At 40.8% G+C, this 20,184-nt stretch overlaps 2 protein-coding genes across 3 annotated transcripts; both read left to right on the plus strand.

Moving 5' to 3' along the window:
- The first annotated feature begins 13,092 nt into the window (after positions 1–13,092).
- Positions 13,093–14,586, plus strand: foxq1a (forkhead box Q1a). The gene has a single exon (XM_071926496.2). The coding sequence runs from the start codon at positions 13,298–13,300 to the stop codon at positions 14,249–14,251; it is 954 nt and encodes a 317-aa protein (XP_071782597.1). The 5' UTR covers positions 13,093–13,297; the 3' UTR covers positions 14,252–14,586.
- Positions 14,587–16,495: 1,909 nt separating this feature from the next.
- foxf2a (forkhead box F2a) lies at positions 16,496–20,184 on the plus strand. Of its 2 annotated transcripts, none has more exons than XM_071926512.2 (2): positions 16,496–17,664; positions 19,190–20,184. In XM_071926512.2, exons 1-2 carry the CDS (start codon positions 16,695–16,697, stop codon positions 19,360–19,362), a joined length of 1,143 nt encoding a protein of 380 aa, XP_071782613.1. In that variant the 5' UTR covers positions 16,496–16,694; the 3' UTR covers positions 19,363–20,184. The 2 variants fall into 2 exon arrangements, with proteins under 2 accessions (XP_071782613.1, XP_071782614.2); XM_071926513.2 differs by having other exon boundaries at positions 19,284–20,184.

Genomic DNA, 20,184 nt, shown 5'->3' on the forward strand with positions numbered 1-20,184 from the left:
AATTCATGTTATTCATGTTATGTTAAAACAGTATAAATGAGTTTAAAGAAACATTCGGTATGGTTGCAGTTTAAAGTGATTTCATGTCATGACTTTTCATTTTTAGTGAATTATTTGCATCCTAATAGAATAAACACTCCTATGTGAAGGTCCAATAATTAATGAGCCACTAGTGTGAGTAGCCTCCAGCTTAAAGGTGCTCCATGTAGCATTTTTAAACATCAATATATCATTGTCAAATTAGCTGTGATGCCTGGTTTAAATGAACAAATGAGAACATGGTTAAAATGACTTGGTAGCATGTTTCTCACGCTGGTCGTATTACTAGTGCTAGTGTTTCTCAAAATCAAGACCACATTTCCCATGAACCCTGTTGCTTCCCAAAAGAATGTTGCTAGTTGTCTCCCTCCCCCTCCCTGGCATCGCTCCACATGCTTTTGTTTTCTCTTTCATTTTGCTGAAGAGGATAAACATGTTGGAAGTGATTTTTCTATCGGCCTTTCACTTGTTCCACCATCTACCATTGCGAGAAGCTCTGAAAGCTTTAGCTCTATTTGTGCTTGAAGAACAGCATCTTCTTTCTGTTTTGTGCTGTAAAACAATGTCCCTTTGTGCCATAAAGCAATCCAGCAAATTGCCAGTAAAATGCAGTGTGGAGACTAGGCCAATCTTTGTGGTGATGGTCTCATTTGTCCACAGTGATTTTCTTAATGTCTGAAAATTAATATGGATTTACATGTAGCACCATTAATGAGCTATTGACATGAAAAACATCCAGACCTCACTCACAATAAGGTCAACTGAGATCCAAATCAACCTAACAACCGTAGATGGAAATAAGTAAAAAGTCAAGCTGATGAAACTCAAACACATTTTACATCAGCACAAGATAGCTTTAAAACACCTACACACCCAAACATTTATTGTTTTATATGCAATTGCATCAACTATGATTGCCTTTGTTCCACTGATAGTTGACTAAATGTTTATGTCTGTGTAAACCTGTGCTTCGAAATAGATCATAAAGTGCTGTAAGGCCATCAGGGAATGGTGCTATTGTACACTGTGCGTCAGTTTACTGTGACTGACATCACACGTCTTTGGAAAGACAGATAAGTCTGATGATGTTACTTTCTACGCAGACAAAGGTGTGATAAAATCTCTCCAGAAATTCCAAGATAAGAGGGTACAGTTAGGAATGAAAAATCCCCAAATGTTGCTCCTAAACTAAATGTCCAGTCCTATACAATCCAGTTGCTACATACTTGACTGAAGGAGTGATTTGTTTGATTAATCAAATTATGACAAGCATCGCTGAGATCATGACTGAACAACGTACAACCTCAAGTCAGTTCACTTTGAATTCACTCATTTCAAAGAGTCTGCATTTCCCTTTAGAATCGATTTGTACAGCAGACAATTTCCAGATTTTGAATTTTAAAGAAATTCCACCTCCTGAATTGAAGTGAAAGCTAAGCCATTGTGGAAAAAACTGAGAAAATGGCTGCTGGTGTTGCAGCTTCATTCAGCGCGGTCTCTGAGAGATTGGGCCTGGTCGGGTATTGCCTGCTGGAAGAGGACTCGGCTTGAGCTAACGCTGGGCAGAGTGCTGACCTGGTGCAGCTCTGCGGTGGGGCCCAGGGAATGGAGATGTATGGACTGCAGCCGAGATTGTTAATCTTCTGAGGATGGCAAGTAGGAGCAGGCTAATTCACCTGGAGGAGAGTCTGTGTGTATCCAAACTGTCATAAAAGATCCATTACTTCTGTCAGCATGTGTGCACTCACACTCCCATACAGGCAGGTAGAAGAGTCAGTACACATACCGATGGGAATGCGCGCCCACACACACACACACATACACACACACTCATCAAACGTGCTGTAAACATTCCCCACTCACGGACACACGGGTAAACTCACACCAGACTCGGGGCATTGTGCTGAGCTCAGGTCCAGCCTAGAGAACAGATCCAGAACAGGTCTGGAAGCGTGTGGCCTGGAAATAAATATCATTAAACTCAGCTGTCAGTTTGCATTTGGCTCTGCTGAGTGCTCCACCATCCACAAGAGCTTGGCTGTCCTCCACACTCTGGCTGCTTTTCTCTCTTTCTTTTTCTCTTGCACACACACACATGCACTCTCTCACACACACGAAGACAACCACTCACACATACAGAAACATGCACATGCACGTACACGCACACGCACACACACACATACACGTGCAGACAGACCACCTGGGAGATCTGTTTATGGAATCCAGCAGAGACCACATGAGAAACAGACGTCGCTTTTATTTCGCTTTAAGCACAAAAGATCTAAATAGTCTCATTCATTTACATCCAAGATGTAGTTTTGTCATTGGGAACAAGGATTACAAAGATATACTATGATCACAGAGAAAGACCTGCTTGTGTAAACAAGGACAAACACACACACGCAGGGGTTTATTGGTCTGTATAGCTGAACACATAATAGTCAATAGTTTTCAAATCTACATTCCCTTGTGGAGAGACAGAGCAATTAGGTTCATAGGACAAAAGTACCTGGCAGAAAAAGCAACACAAAATATTGGCAATAATAAAAAATAATCAAGATGATGATCATAATCATTATCCTAGATCTAGAGTACATCCCATCCGCCTTACAAAATGGCAATTGCCCTCTGATTGACTCCTATCTGAGTAGGTGTAAATAAGGTGTGCTCTGGTAAACCTGTGTCGGTTTCGTGCAAAGCCCACGTTTTACAGGCACTCACCTAAAGGGAGTTCCTCCTCCCATTTGCACGCAGGGCCCTTTGTTGTCTATGCTGTGAGCCTTTTTTTCCCCTCTCACTTCTTTCTCTCATTTGAAAATAACCCAAACAGGTTCTGTAGATGTAGTAACGGTGATATTATCTAAGCACACTTCACCTGAAGGGGGATCCCGTCATAGAGCTTTTTTTTTTTTTTTCTTGTCTGCACGAACGACGCCTGGAGCAGAAAGCTTTCGCAGGCAAAACAAGTTGAGCACGGTTGGGGCAGGCTAAGCCCTGCTAACAGCTTTTAGATTCTTTTTTTAACAGCTCACTGTAAATAGTCATTTTCTCTGGTTAATACACGCAAGGTGTCAAGGTCAGGACCTTCAGGTGCATAGACATGAAATAAACAACATGAAACAGAGACTGGCAGGTAAAGGATGTTTAGGAGCGTGCAGTACTTGTCCAGTAATGTGAGTTTTTTAAAAGTTCAAAATCCAAGAGTTATATCACCATAAATTCAAATTGACATGATCTTGCAGTCACTGTCTAAAACGTATAAAACAGAAACTCCAGATATGATTTTAATGTTGCTGGTATCACAACACCCATCGAGATCCCACACGTCGATTCACAAAACCAGCCTCAAATGTTTAGGCACAGGGCATCAGACCGTGGCCTCACGCTACTGTTGTCCTCTCAGATGAGGGGTGTCGATAACGGGTCAGTAGTCGGCTGGCAAACCGCCAGTGTTCATGACATCAAACAAATCCAGCACTTACCCTATAACCAACTAAAAAGCTAATGTGGTACATACTGTGCACAGATTAAAACCTGACATTCCATGGCTTCCATCCAGACTAAGGAGACAAAGGGAAAATAATCAGGTTACACAAACAAAGGTGAGGAGGTTCATCGGATTGTGTGCACTTAGACATGTTGGATTCAGTGCTTTTTTCTATTTTCAACACTGCTAGCTAGGAGCCAAATTTTATATATTGGAATACTATGAGAAAACTCCGGAGAAAGGGGTGTTGTGTGATTTTAAGGAGATCCTGGGAAAAAAAAAAAAAAAAAAAGCCTTTGCACATCCTTCAGTGTCCAATCTGAACAAAGACTGTCCTATGGTTGGTGCCACCTGTTTTGCATTTGCTGTCCTGGGGAGCCAGTTTGAATATAATTGGCTTTGTATAAATTGTCACGATGGGAGAGGGAAATAATAATAATTGTTCAGATGTAATGGAAGACTAACAATGGTTCAGCTTCATGCTCATTCCTGTATCTGCTGACAAGGCAGCATCAACGACATCTGACCAGTAACATGCAAACAAGGGAGAACCCACCAACGAGACAAGAAGTTCCCCTGATGTCTTCATTGTGCCCCTGAAAGCTCAGGGTGTGGAAACTAATGTCAGAGAAATGTAGCTTCATGTCCTAAAACGCAGCTATAAATATATAATGTGCTCAGATTGCAGGTGACACTGGCACAGAGAAAATTAGACATGCATAACTTTGGTGCTGTTTTGAACCTTTGGAGTTCATGTGATTCAAAATTCACTTTACCCAGTACTATGGCAATGTAGGTTATATGCACAAGTCAAAGAGAGGGAACACACCTTTGCCTGTTTACAGATTGAATTGTTTCTATTTTGGTTACGTGGTCTCATCGCCTGAAGCCTAGGGCACACAGGCTGCCAAGCAGATGGCAACAAAAATGTATCAAGACTGCCAATCAAAGTAAAGAGGGAGTTACCTACAGGTAATGATGAACCTGGTGTTCAGCAGTATATAATAACTGACAGTATAAGAGTCATTTAAATAGAAACATTATGGCTAATCAGGGACTAAAGAATTAAATGTCAAATCCACTTATCTGAATGTACTTGTTTTTGAACTCAGTGGTGCTAGATTTATTACTTTCTGTAAATGTCAGTTCATGGGACACAGTGTAGTTAGTAATTAAATAAAAATATTCAGGTGTTTATATCTGGTGACATATAATAATCTTGGAGTTCTTTGGAGAGATTTCATCAGAGGTCCCTCCTTAAAAGTAAGCTTAAAGATAGAGTTGAAGTACACTGTTGATATTCAGATAAGAACAGAAGATAAATGTGTATACATATTGCACAATTACTAAATTAACAGTGATCAGAATCAAAATGATTCATGCAACCTCCATCACACATAAGTGATGGATTATTTTTTTTACAGCTTAACCTTGTAAACCAGATGATCTTCCAAGTTCCTTCCGTCAATGAAACAACATTCAGTGCCTTTGAATTCACAATTCATAATACAAAGTGTTTATTATAAAGAAAAAATTGAATCATTTGATTACATGAACTAAAACTGTGTGTCATTTTATTGCTTACAATTTTAGAAATTACTCAGGAAGACAATAATATAAGAAAACAATATAAACTTAGAACAAAGATGACAGATAACGTAAATGATGACACTATAAAACAAGATAACTGTAATGATTAAACTTGAACTGCAATCATATCATTGGACATATTTCAGTTTATGTTTCTCTTTGAGTCACTATAAACTAGATGAGATCAGGAGAGATGAACAATTTTCCACAAGTGATGAATTAACCTGTGAATTGCAATATGCTCCTGCTTTTGAGTTGCACTAGGTAGAAACTGCAAAATGCAGCATGTGAAATAAATATTTATATGCACATAAATGATGTGCATGTAAAGAATGTAATGTTGACCAAGGTGAGGGAATACCTTTTGAACCCCAAATTAATTAGGCTTGTATTATTTAATGCAAGGTTTATGTGCTGTGTTTGTAAAGTAGCTTTGAGCTTTAAGAGGTCTAATCTCAGGTCAGCGTATCTCTAAAGTTCAAAAGAAGTAGGACTTCAGAGGCTCTCTTCAATCAAAAATATAAAATAAAAAATAAATATGAACTCCAACACATTTTGGCCATGCTTTGGCCTTCATCAGGGAGTAGCACATTAAACTGCATAAAGAATTTGGTTGAAGTGCCTTCAGAGTCCGACAACCCCAAACCAAAGAGCACCTTCAACAAATGTCTCCACCCAACAAAACCCAATAGAAGCACTCTTCTATCCTCTCTTCTTTGAAGTTTGCTTGGTCATATCAAACAAATGATCCTGCTGTGGTTCTTAGATGCATGTGGGTCTCTAACCAAGTATCTGTTCAAAATATCTCCATAACTACTGTTTTACTACTGTTTTAGAAATTGGTTGAGATCTCCTGTTGCAATGCTAATGCATGTTGATGGGGAACCATTTCTCTCAAAATCGTAGTGATTCCATTTAGTTCTGAACGCTGAACACGTTTGATTTAAAAGAGCCATCGAGTCCATGTAGTATTATGTTATTCATTTGCATACATATTCAGATGGAAATGTTTATCTGGCCTTTCTCTCTACCATGTGATGATGTTAACAGTTTGTAACTGCTGCTTGTCAGTAACAGCTTATGAGATTGCGTCCATCTCAGGCGGCTGCTTACACGCTAGCCTCAGCACAGGCCTCACCACCCACAGCCCCAGAGAGATAAATAGAGAAAGGATTGCCCCCTTTCCTTAATGCTTCCACTGTCTGTTATCACTCATGCTGTTATGATGTTTCCTCCATTCAGGGTGGAAATTGTTTCCCCATTTGTAAGCTAAACCGTGTCCCTATCTCAGCCCCACCTTCAATGCTGCTTTCTTGGCAGTGTTTACCCCATTCCCCTTTTTTTGTCTAAACATGAGAGAGGAGTTAAGTGGTGTACTCACACAGAGGGCTTGCATGAAATACACATCCTAACCGTTATATACACCACATTGGTCTCCAGCCCCTATCAGCTGCCCGGTCTCCCCACCCTCCTCCTGGCTTTGGCTCCTGGCAAAAGTCTGACACAGGAAGACCTGGATCCCTGGAGCACTGTGCTGAATTAACTGAACTGGCCGCAGATGCAAATATGAAAACAAATCGGGTACTGCCGTCACATTAGTCAGGTTTTAGACCTATTCATCAGTACAGTCCACAGTGGTTCTCATTTTCTCACACTTCTGTGACATCTGCACAAAATCTGTAGCTTTGGCTAGATGTTCTGCATGTGGCTTGACCTTTAATCTGATTATCAAAGTTTGTCCCTGCTTCTCACTGATATAGTCCACCAAAAAATACACTTTTTGAGAGTGTGTTAAAGTAATTATACTAATGGTGAAAAGTCCAAGATATTTACATAATTAGATAAAACTTTCAGGATTCCTGTGGGGAAACTAGATTGTTGCAGCAGCAAATACATAGGATACAGCACAGAAAATTAATAGTAAAAGTAAAAGTAAAAGTATTAACCACAACAAGCATTACAATAGCACATAAGTACGAATGTATGAATGGAAAAAATATGAAAATATCTGAATTTACAGCATATTTGCAGGGTATGCAAAATAACAACGGTAGAACATACTGTGACCAAGTAAAATAAATGAAAAATAGGTGAAATATGTATAATATGAAAATATATAAGAATAGGAAAAAAATATGCTGTATGAAAATGAATGAAAAAATAAATACATATGCATTATATAACAAATGAGAAATATGAATGTATGAAGAAAAAAAAAAGAATTTACAGCATATATGCAGGATGTGCAAAATGCATGTTGTATTCGCATTGACATGTCTACAGAAGGCCATACATACAGACAAACTGTGATGGTATTCCATCAGAGACAAATGATTTGTGCTTTTCCCAGACTGTAGTGGCTTTGTTCACATACTGCTATCTGCCTATAAAGAGTTCTTAAAAGTCGCCCTCTCCATCATCTATCACAGTCAGATGCAGGCCAAGAGTTTGGTAGAAACATTACCTAATTGCACTGTGGTAGAGGAGTCACTTTCCAGGCTCCATGCCACCAATTGTTTGAAAACAGTTAAAATTGGGGAAGAGCAACAATTATTTAGTGCTAGATTCCCTGACCCTGAACAGTATAATTCTGGTTTCTGAAGTGGCTCCTCCATACACAACTGAACAGCATAAGTGTGTTAAGAGAAGTCTGTGTATCACAATAGTCTACACTTCTGTTCCTCACCTGTAGATAACCTCTCCTGCTTGTTTTTTTAATTGCTGTTTCAATGCATTTTTGTTCCCATTTGTCTGGCAGCTCATGTGCTTTACCTGTGAAGTGAAGAGACCAAAATAGAAACTTCTTAAGCCAGTTAACACGCAAGGGCCTGCTTTCACTCCCTCTTTTATTGCTACTTTTCATATCAGTAGACATGAGAGAACTTGAGCTGTGTTTACTGTCAACTTCAAATTCTTGGCTCACCTCTCTCCTAAGCAAAAGTTCACGTAAACTTACTAAACTTACAAAAACTCACATCGACAAAGCTGAATAAAGTTTTCAAATCCTAATTTTCAATCCTAATTCATCTTCATGAACACAATCTGTTTTCATATATTACTAAGCAGTTGCAACTGAAGAAACAGTAGATGTGCATTAAGAGGGTTGGACCAAATTGACATGAAGAAACAGTCTCTATTGTAAGCTGTACCATGATGACTAAGAGCACACACATGTTTGTGCGAAACCATAAGCTACAGTTGGATACTGAGACAGTGGAAAAGTGGTTTGAAAACAGAGCTGTCAAAATACTATAATTACTGGCTGATGAAATACTTTGAGGTGGAATGTATTGTACAATGAGAATAAACACACTGCTGCCATAAATAACATGAAGGAATGTCTGGAATCAACATGGAATTCCGTTTCTATATTTGAACCTTTGAATCCATCTCTGACTCAACGAAGCGGTTCAATGATCTTTACACTCTTTACACAACAGCAGAATCTTCAGCAAAACATCTGAACATCTCAAATTATGGGCTGCCTCGCACGCAAATGCTCTTTGTTTGCATAAAGGCAGAGACACAACCCTTGAGCAGGAGTTATGCAAACTCCGTGCATGTCAGGTTGACATCTTCAGATGGTTATTTTTAGACATCTTGCGCAACAGTTTACATTACTTAAATACTTAGCCATGTCAGGATTCAGTGTGAAGGTTTTTTTTTTCAGACATTTCAATAACGTCTCAAATCTGACCCTGACTATATTACAAAACAAACTTAGGGAATAGAAAAAAGTGTGTCACAGATGTGTAGTGCATTATATGTATCCTCTTGCAAGCCACGCAACTGTTCTCTATTTCTTGTTATAATATCAAGAAAATAGATGAATCAACTACTGTGCAAAGAACCAGCAGGCCAGACATTACCACTGAAACAAAAGTATAAATCTAATGCTCATTTTAGCTCTGTGTTGCTCTGTGTTGACAGACTTTTCACTTGAACGGTCCACTGTAGATACACAAAAAACCAAACATGTCTGAAGGGTTCGGGAAGCATTGAACCTGTCTCTTATTTCTATATCTGTAACATGAAATACAACTTGACAAAAGAAACTATGAACTCCTCAAATGAACAAGCACCAGTACCAGTGGTAGAATCTGGTAGGCGAGGCCTAGTCTGCCCCAGTGCTTGAAAAATCATTCAACACCAGAACACATAATACAACACAACTCAACATGAATGTAACAAGTTAATACTCATTGTTCACTCACATCATACATGGCCATCTCATCCTGCCTGTACTGTGCTTAGTCTCAGCCTCACTCACTACACCTGCAATCGACTAAGAAAATGATGATTTATGCCTCTGCCTCAGGCCCCCCCAAACAAATGACTGGAAAACTATTTTCCTTTAGAAACAAACACAGACATAGGGAAGGTATTACAGAGCATGTGCTTATAACTGCTCCTCTTTCATGATTTACTGCTGGGCTCAATCACCCTACAGTTCTGCCATGAAGCGAAGTATACAGTTTATTAGGAGCTTAGAGCATACTAATTTGTGGTCCTAAAGAAACTGCGTATTTGGCAGAGACCGCGGGGCTACAATATATTTTGTCCTATATGCACTGCACTGTAAATGAGTGCTCAAGCAGCTACATTTGTACATAAGCAAAGTGTAGTATGCTGTTTGCATGAAGCTATATGTGTAGTATATGCATGAAAAGTGGCATATCAAATTGGCATTTGTTTGTTTTTCTTGAATGTTTATAAAGTGCAGTATAGCAACTGCCAGGATGTCACTCACTGAAATAACATTTGACTATATGCTCACAATGTTCCTCGTTCCTACCTGACAACAGGTGAGAACCTAAAGGCAAAGTCAGAGCTTCAGTGACTGCATACATACACGGGCATTTGCATCTGAAGTTTCTGGATCAGTGTCAACGTGACAAGGTGCTTTTATGGACAGAGAGTGCTTTTCTCAAAGAACAAATCACTCACATTTCACAGTTGACACACTTAAGGTGAAAGTTTTTCATGTGCATAGCTCAAAGTTTTCTCAGTGTGTGTGTGTGTTAGAACCTGAGTTAATGAAAACATTAACTTGAGGGCCTTATCTGATCTAGAGTCTGTGACATGGCCCTGAATGTTATCTAATTTGCTCATAAATCTCATAACACTGATGGTGACAGAGGTGAGCGTCAGAGAAAGAATGAGACAGCAAGAACAGTAACTGTCAGTCAGCCGCTTTGTTTGAGTAATTTATGGCAGTGCGGCATTGATCTGGGAAAGTGTAAACTACAGTGACAAATTTCTCAAGTCAGTAGCAATATTATTTGAAGTCATACATGGTGCGATGGTCTGTGGTTAGTATGCCTGCCAAGCATTTGGCCTTTCACAGCTACTTTAACTGTTCTTTGGCCTAGAGCTTCTGTAACATGAACACTGTTGAGGATTTACGATCAAAAGGGTCAGTGAGCTAAAGTAATTCACTGTTGTCATGTTTTAACTGGGTTAAACACAGCAGCCAATAAAGACCCACAACTAATAGCAGACAGTGTGACAGTTATTTTGACTTTAAACAAAAAAAAACAACAAAAAAAAAACCTTAAGCTTGCTGTTTTAAACTTATAATCCTAGTCCCTAATATCCCCTGCACCTTCAGGGGTTTATCTCTGGTTCCACCTGTAAAACCGTATCAGATAAGCTATCATTAAGTAGATCAAGATGTATACAAGAAGACACATGGACTCACAAGTTGCTACATGCAAGGGACAGAAAGCACAGCACATGGTATCTGAGCTCTTGTCATTGTGTGGTTGGCTTACAGGAATCCATCCTTGACATGCCACCTTTCAAAATAGTGACTTCACCATGGATTGGGTGTCACACACAGCACAAACAGATTATCACTTTAAATCTTCCATCAAAACATACGTACATGCACAAACACCTGTAGCTGACATGCAAAGACATCTTGAAACTCAGTGAAGTGCCGTTTGCATGAACAAAAGATGAAGCTCTTGGTACTTGGAACAATGACTAGATTTCAGCAGCCTGTGTATGATGTCAACATCTGTTTCTAGGTGGCATATGCAGATACTAGTTGTACATTAGTGCTATTTGGTGACCAGCACTGATGCACCACAAGTTAAATGGAAGAGATGGTGACAACTAATGAAACTAGTGACTCAATCTCATCATTTGTAGGAAATCTGACTGCAAATAACACAGCAATGGGTTATTCAGTTCAATATGACTGCCAGGTGAACCCGACAGAGTGTGTGGGAGGAGAATAGTTCACATACATCTGGAGTAAACATAGCAGAAATTCTGGGCTGAGGAGTGGCACTAAATGAGAATGAAACCCTGGCATTAGCTATAGGAGCAATAACATCATAACTCAAGTTCATAAGTCACACTCTTCTGCTACTGCGCTCCATCAGTCTGTGACCGTTTGGAAGATTTGCAGTGAGAGACAGAGCCTAGATGAGGAATACACTTAAATAACCATTGGCAATCTAAACACATCCATGGCATTCTCTGAATCTAAAACATTGCGGGAGTGGGCTTGGTTATAGCCGGGAGCTATAGCGAACAATACAAGGAAGAACTTCAGAGCCAGAGCTTTTATAACCTTTCATGGGCATCTCTCAGATTAGGCCAGTTAACAAAATCCAGTAAACAACAGTATAGTAACACAGATTTACATTTTGATATAGCAAAACAAACAAAGCAAGATCTTCTGTGTTTTCTGCTAAATTATGCACGACACTGCTCGAAAACAGCCAGAACTGAGTTTGAGTCTGTCTTTACACATCTTCTGGAAACCTGTTCCATGACCCTTTGCCCCTATTTTCACAGTTGTACTGTAACCTTGGTATCATATCACTGTAACTCCCCGCAGTCATTAAAGTCATCCAAAGCTTCAGGGCTATTTATTCAGAAAGAAAATAAACAGCAATGAGTAATTTGTCAGGTGAATCCACTACCCTGGCACTAAGCAACAAGAAGACCACAGCTACAATTGGTGCTAAGAGAGAGAAAAACAACAACACTGGTCTCTACGTGGGTTGTCAAGTTGGCATGGACTTGTTCACATATTCTCTGCTGCACCAAAACACAGCGCTTTGATGTGTGAGATCCTGAGACTGCACTTGAGTGTCTTTCACTTGAAGGCCATTTGTGTAACTCTATCTAGCTCTGACACTGTCAAGTGGAAATGTTCAGCTAAAGATGTAAGCAAGGATATAGAGTTTAGGATTACCACACATCATGCCAATGGATATAAGTCACATATTTTGCCTCCTTTACAAACCATTGAGAATACTGCACATTTGACAGGGAGCATGATATCCCAATTAAAATACTACTTCTAAGAAATATGGAGAGAGCATCTGTGGGGGTTTGCTCTTGTACATAGTACCTAAAATCTGGCTACCACTTTGGCACTTTTGCACTTAACACTTTTATGATTGTGTTCTATCTTGTCTCTGTATTGAATGTCCTGTTTGTCTGTAACTGTGTTGTACTGCTGCTGTTGCCCGACCAGGTCTCTCTTGTGAATGAGACAAAAAACAGTTCCAACACTTGCTTGACCGGGGTGGTGAAGGGCAGTTTACTGGTGACCTGTACAACAATATATGACAGCATAGTTCTGACAATGATTAGGGCATTGGAATTGAAAAATAATATCAAATAGGGATATGACTGGCAAGCACTGTGACCTAAGAAATACACAGGAAACGTACGCCACCTGGTTGTCTCAGGTGAAATAGTCCCAAGGTGTCTGCCAGATCAAATTTCACAGGTGAGGTAGTAATAATGCTGTATTGAGCGGGCTGTTCAATGCACATCAGCACTTACTGATTGATAAATATATCCTATAAAGTGTCCTGATGAATGCTGTTATGATAGTACATCATAACAGCATATGAAGATTTTTGTGATCTTCCGATATCCTTTGAAATCATCTAGCCCCGCCCTCTTGGGTTGGTCCTGAGGTGAGCCAGCTATAAACTGCTCTACAGACGGGCTGTAGGTGAGACGGGCTTGAATGCTCAGGCAGGTATGACAGCAGAGACTGACTTCATCAGATTCCGGACTGATTCCAATTTAATGCACTCAGCGCTCTCACATTTAGAAACTACGGACTTTCCACGGATATCTCTCTGACACCCTTTTGGGATCATCAAGGCCGAAGAATTCTGTCAAACAGGAGAAGTAATCGAAAAGATGAAATTAGAGGTGTTGTGTGGAGGCCACTATGACATGAAACCTCTGGAGATGTCCAGTGATGCAGAGGGCAGTGTGCGCTCTCCTCTCTCTGGTGAGGAGGAGTTGGGGTCGGATGGGGACTGCGTGGCGCACAGCCCTCCACCTGTCACTCCATGCGCCGAGAGCAAGGGGAAACCGTACACACGGAGACCCAAGCCCCCGTTCTCATACATCGCACTCATCGCCATGGCTATCCGGGACTCCACCACTGGACGTCTGACTTTGGCGGAAATAAACGACTACCTGATGAAGAAGTTCCCGTTCTTTAGGGGCAGCTACACCGGCTGGAGGAACTCGGTTCGACACAACTTATCTCTTAACGACTGCTTTCTGAAGGTGCTCCGGGACCCGTCCAGACCGTGGGGAAAGGACAATTACTGGATGCTTAATCCTCACAGTGAATACACGTTTGCTGATGGAGTATTCCGGCGCAGAAGAAAGCGCATTAATACCAAAAAGTTAATCAAGGAGCAAGAGGTGTCCGAGCATGCAGAGGACTCGCAGAGCGCCCCGCCGTCCGCGCCCGTCACTAAAACGGAATCCTGTGCCAAGTTTACCAGTTCATTTGCTATAGACAGTATCCTCAGCAAACCATTCAAGAGGGACAGAAGCGAAGACGATTCTCCAGTTCTCCCTGCCTTCAAGTGGCCGTGCTACACAGATTTACTGATGCCTCATTCAAATCCACCTGCCTCCTTTCCATACGTCAAGTCAGCGTGCCATATGGACTCCTGTGCTGCGCATGTGTTACACGCCTATAGCGGTGGGCTGCTTTCAAAGGGGGGGCATCGCAAATACAGTCTTGCAGCACCAGAATTACATTTGGACTCATCTTTAACTCCTGCAGTCCCGATGCTATCTACCTTAATGGCAGATGTGTACAACCCACTAAAAATCATCAATATGATGTGATGATGGACATACAGGTGGAAATAGGCCAGACTGCAGAGGGCAACTTTTTTCGTTTATGTTATGATTAAATTGGATTTGACATGTTGCGGTGGCAAGGAACTACACTTTGTTAATGCTTGAATCCCTGGTCATTTCCTTTTATGGCCTACGATGACATTTTTATGCTTAATAGTTTTATGATACACAGAGTCGTTTGTCATAAATGTTACTGAACTGACCATGACCTTGTTTTGTTTATAGTGTTAAAATATGCACTTTGACTGTTTTTGTTTATTTCTTTCTTTTCTCTCAAAAGCAAGCTTTTCACAAAGAAATAAAGATTAACTTTATGGTGAGCTGTTTTTGCCATTGTTTATATCTCTTGTAACATTACTCAACTTGAAATTACAAGGTTGTCATAACCATGGCTCTCGTGCAGCCTATGACAAATCCGGACAATAGTTCTATCCAGATGAGACACCATTTATTTACACCCGTTAGGTTCCATCGCAGAAAGAATGTGCGTCTGAATTGGGCGTCTGTTCATGTGGCTCCATCATGCATTCAAATGCACGAAAGAAATTTTGAAATCTGATTCTCGCAAAATAGCTGGACATAGTTCTACATCGCTGTTGGGATTGGTTGCACGTGCACCTTACGGCCTACCAGTAGCCTAAGAAACTCCCTTATTACCCCCAAGTATAGCCCTCTTTGTCAATGCACTTTACTGTATATAAAGTGAATTCCACAGCGCCTAATGCCTGTAGGCCTGCATCCATCACATAAAGCTCATATGGCTCTGCTTCCTAATGATGATAGACAGCATGATACGTAACAACATCAACATCAGCATCAACAAAAAGTATTATTATTATTATTATTATTATTAGAAAAAGAATAGAGTAGTAGCCTATAGCTTAGTAATAGTGGCAATGGAAATAGTGTCAGTATTAGTATTAGTGTTATCCTACTTTTCCTTATCCTAATGGTAGTTTATGCTGGCCTAAATTGGCTGCAGCATTTGTGGAGAAGTTTACTTAAGTATTTACTTTTCAATGTCCGTGAAGTCTCGCTGTTAGCGGATACGGGCATCCAATATTTATGTTTTCTGTCTGGCGCTGCAAATAGCTGTCGCCTCTTTCACCACACATGCGCAGGAAAATGGGAATACAAATAGTGCATCCTGAGCGAACTGAATTTGAATCCACAATAGGCAGAGAAGCCTTCCAAGTAGGCCTATTCTTCTGCGGCTAGAAACTAAATTTCCTTTAAAGCAGCTGTGCATCCTGGACGCAGCGGGGTTATAGGTTTGATGTTGCCGGATATTCTGGCTAGATTGTGTTTTCTACCTTTGTTGATATGTGAAAATGGTTTTTTTTCTTCACATCCTTGTTGTGGTGAAGTTTTCTAAATGACACTACTCTGCATGGGCAAAGACCAACGTTCCATATAAGTCCATTAATGTGTCTTGGGCAGCAGACAAATAGGCGATCAGCAAATAAGGCACACACAATAAGGCCTGACTGCATTGCCATTTAGAGTAGCAAACGTAACACAGACGACATTTGAATATTTCATTACTTGGATCTGTCTTTAACACATTATATTTGGATCATTTCTGTAATCAATTCATTTCTCCAGGGATGTGATCCAGGCTCAAGCGGTAAACTGACACTTGTGCGCTGTGTGTGGTATGCTGGCGAGGTCTGATGGAAAAAGCATGCTTCCTCTCATGTCAGAGTCCTAACCCTGAACAGACGCCAAACAAATGAACACTGCATAGGACTCCCATTTCTCCTGTAGCCTACACCTTTACAGAAAGGCATAAAACCACCAGCCTACTCCATCACAGTTTGTGGGTATAAACCTGGGCAAAGCAACTAATTAAAAATAATCTGTACAAACTCTGTGTCCCTTTATTTGTTACCTTCCGTGGCTTGTAAAAGTGGCTTGCTGAGTGCCAAATATTGGTCTGATAAATGGGGATCGAGGTGTTTTGGAAAGTGAGTGGTGGGAGGAGATTTATGCTACTCCAGCGCGTTGTGTCCGGCTTCTAGCCTGGACCCTGGCCAGATGGGGAGGGAGTAGATCTCCAGTTCCTGGCGATTTCTTGGAGGGATTTGGGGGATATCTAGGGGCAGAGAGAGATTTAAGAATTGATAGGTGGTCGAGTTGTGTTTGGCCGAGTGGATATGCGCAAGCAAAGTCGAGGAGCTTTATTTCCCCCCTCTTATGGGATTATTGCCAGCAATGGACAGAGTGAGAGGAAGGAGGAGCAGCCGCTGGTGTTCTTGATTATTACAGCTATAAACGCGCAGTGCATCGCAACGGGATACTGACCTCTCCAATTATCGCATTAGGGAACCTTTCTTAAAAACGCGCTCGAGAGGCAAGCAGGGTACCTTGTTAGCTCCGGTCTTTCTGTGCCCCAAAGTTGAGTAGGATCCAAAAAAAGGGGGCAACCATGACGACTGAGAGCTCCCAGCAACATCTGGACCCACCTAATCCTCTGCGCTCCAGTCCAACTGCCGGTGCTTTGAACGCAGCTCTGCTGAGCGCACAGCCAGTGATGGAGAGCGCACACAACGCATCAGCCAAAGGGAAAAAGGGGAACTCTGGCTTGAGGCGACCTGAAAAACCTCCCTATTCATATATTGCCCTCATTGTGATGGCAATTCAGAGCTCACCGACCAAGAGACTTACTCTGAGTGAAATCTATCAGTTCCTGCAGGCCCGCTTCCCCTTCTTTAGGGGATCATACCAGGGCTGGAAAAACTCCGTCCGACACAACCTGTCTCTGAACGAGTGCTTCATAAAGCTGCCCAAAGGTCTCGGCAGACCCGGCAAGGGGCACTACTGGACTATCGACCCGGGTAGCGAGTTTATGTTCGAGGAGGGCTCCTTTCGTCGCAGACCCCGGGGGTTCCGTAGGAAATGCCAAGCTCTGAAACCCATGTACAGGATGATGAACGGTATCGGGTTTGGCGCGTCTATGCTGCCACAAAACTTTGATTTCCAATCACCGTCTGCCTCATTAGCATGCCATAACAGCTACAACATAGACTTGATGGGTAACACTGTGCCAGGTAGCTTCGAGGGACTCGGAGGGGGGCATCATGTGCCACATATGTCACCAAGCTCCGGGTCATCTTATATGGCTGCGTGTCAGGTGGCGTCTAATGCGGACTATTGCGCGGACAGCAGTAGCAGCCCCTTGCAATCCTCCCCAGCGATGGTCGGGACTATGGACTGTCAGTCGCCTTACGCCAATGCCGCCTCACACTGGACTTCACCTGGTGTGTCTTCATACATCAAACAGCAGTCTCTGGCGTCAAACAGTCCCACTTCCTCTGCTTTGCACTCGGGAATGTCATCTTACTCTCTGGAACCAAGCTATCTTCACCATAACGCACGAGATTCTTCTGACATTGCAGGTAGGCCTATATCACCGTGTTTTATTTTATTTGCTGAATACTATGCATTTGCACAATTTTATGTAGGCGAAGTCATAATAAGAGGCACACAGGAATCAACGTATACGCCTATAGGTTACCATTAAATTGTATTGATGAATTATCGGCCAAATCAATACAGAAGTCAACAAGTCTGTATCGACACTCAGGCAGTGTGCAAGCCATACAACATTTATTAAGCGCTGTAAGTATGAACACATTTATACAAATTCGATTTTCAATATCAGTACCTGCTTTGCAGTGGGAATATCTTTAACTTATAGCAAAATCAAATGTTGAATCAGAAAAAAAGAATGCATGGGCTGAGCAAGGTAAAGAGAAACGAAAATGCATATTGAGCAAATTAGAGTACACTGAAATCTGCAAATCAAAATTGTTTATTTTCAACTACAATATTAACCAGTTTATAAAATGTCTACACTGGACGACGGAAATGGAAATCCGTGCACTCAGAATCTCGCCCCCAGCAAGGTTTATTTTTGCAGAAGTTTCAACCCAATATGGGCCTTGGTCAGGTAATACCGTTGGGTTGTATTGGGTTGTAAACGTTGTAAAGTAAAGCTGGGAAAACATTGGAAATTGGGAAAGGATTCGTTGCGCAGCTATTTTTTCCCCTTTGCACTACTGACGTGTTATCATGCACCTGAGATAAAAATGTTTCTGGAATGTGCAGTATTTCCTGTGTCCCATATATAGTGTTTCAGCATTTAAAAATGTCTGCAACTTCATTATACATTTAATTATTTGGCCATAAAAACACCCAGGCGTTTTTTACAAAGTCAGCCGTAGATCTTTCACAGAAATAGGCCTCCGTGCTACAGTATAGCCTACATGCAAAATAGGCTGCATGTTATAAACAAGTAACATAATAAACAAGACGATTCCATATCTTTATAAGAGTGAGCGAGGGAGTGATAAAAACTGAATCCAATACACTGACAAAAAGATGCTGCTAAAACGACTTTAGCACTACTTCAGTTAGACTTTTTAACCTGGGCCACAACAGATGAATAGAATAGAATAGAATAGAATAGAATAGAATAGAATAGAATATAGAACAACGGGAGTTTGGAGCAATGGGCCCTGAACGTCTAACCTGTGTGGGCTTTTTTCTGATATTGTGGTGTTAAACTGCTGTGTAGTCTATATTGTGAGTTGGGTTTTTTTCTATATGGATGTCCATCGTCTTTTTAATGCTTATATGTCCAAAAACATTTTCCCTGGGGATAATGAAATTTACCTGTACCTGTATATGTAGGCCTACCTGTACTAATGATAACAAACTAATATTGACTGCTACTTCACTCACATCTGGATAGAAATATTAATTTTTCAAAGTTAGTGTTTTTACCATAGACTAAAAGTGAAAGATGACTTCCCAACAACTCACATCATTAAACAGAAATTCAGCTCTGCTAAAGAAATCAGCCCGAAAGCGCATTGATCAGCTTGATGTTTGACCTCATTTTCTCCTATTTGCTTACAGTGGGACTGTCTCGATATTCCAGCCATTCGGCGCCCGTGTGCGACAGGAAGGATTTTGTTTTGAACCTAAACGGAATCTCTTCCCTCCATCCCAGCACCGGTGGATCTTATTACCACCCGCTTCATCACCATCACCAAAGCGTGTATCAGGACGTAAAGCCATGCGTGATGTGACAAAGCGAGGGGCTTCAAGGTAGAACTGTCAAATGAGAGCCAGTTCCAACAGACTTTCTGGTGAAGAGAAAGTCAAGCTGATCCTCTGAAGATGTCAGCGTCAGAGCGGAGAGGATATAAAAACACCCTCAGTGATTATCTTGGACTTCTTTGACTGTTAAGCAATGGCTTTATCATGATGTGAGGATTTGATGTATTATGTATTTTTTTAAATGCTGTTACAAGCTTATTGAGGCACTACATTCTGATTACACCTGACTACACCCACATGGATAATCAGCAATATCCACATTTTAACTGAAAAAACACATTTAGGATTATCATTATTCACGCACTTAATTCTGTTCTCCTGAGTTTGCTGAAGTTGTTGCTGATTTCCTGCAGCAAGCCAATAAAGAGATTTATTTTTAAATTTCTGCCTGTCAGTCAATCATGAATAGGACTTTGTTTATGCATATAGAAAAGATTTATGAACGAATGGTTCTTGTAAAGTATTATAATTACTGCCTGACAACATGATTCCATTCCTGGATAAACATAAACAGTAGCCTAGGCCTACTTGCTTTATGAATTAATTTTATTATCCACAGTAAGTAAGTACAGTTATATAACAATTAAATACAACTATAAATGTGATTTAAAATCGGAAAATGTTAGATAATAATATGAAGAATCAATATACATAACTTTATACAATTAACAATTCAACATTATCATTATGCAGAGATCTACATTATAATTACTCTTGAAAGTGAAATCAAATATTAAATAGGCTACAGTTAGAAGTGTGCTGTACCTAAAATATCTAGAAAATCTGTTAGT

The sequence above is a fragment of the Centroberyx gerrardi genome, chromosome 13, assembly GCF_048128805.1.
Source record: "Centroberyx gerrardi isolate f3 chromosome 13, fCenGer3.hap1.cur.20231027, whole genome shotgun sequence".
Classification (NCBI taxonomy): Eukaryota; Metazoa; Chordata; class Actinopteri; order Beryciformes; family Berycidae; genus Centroberyx; species Centroberyx gerrardi.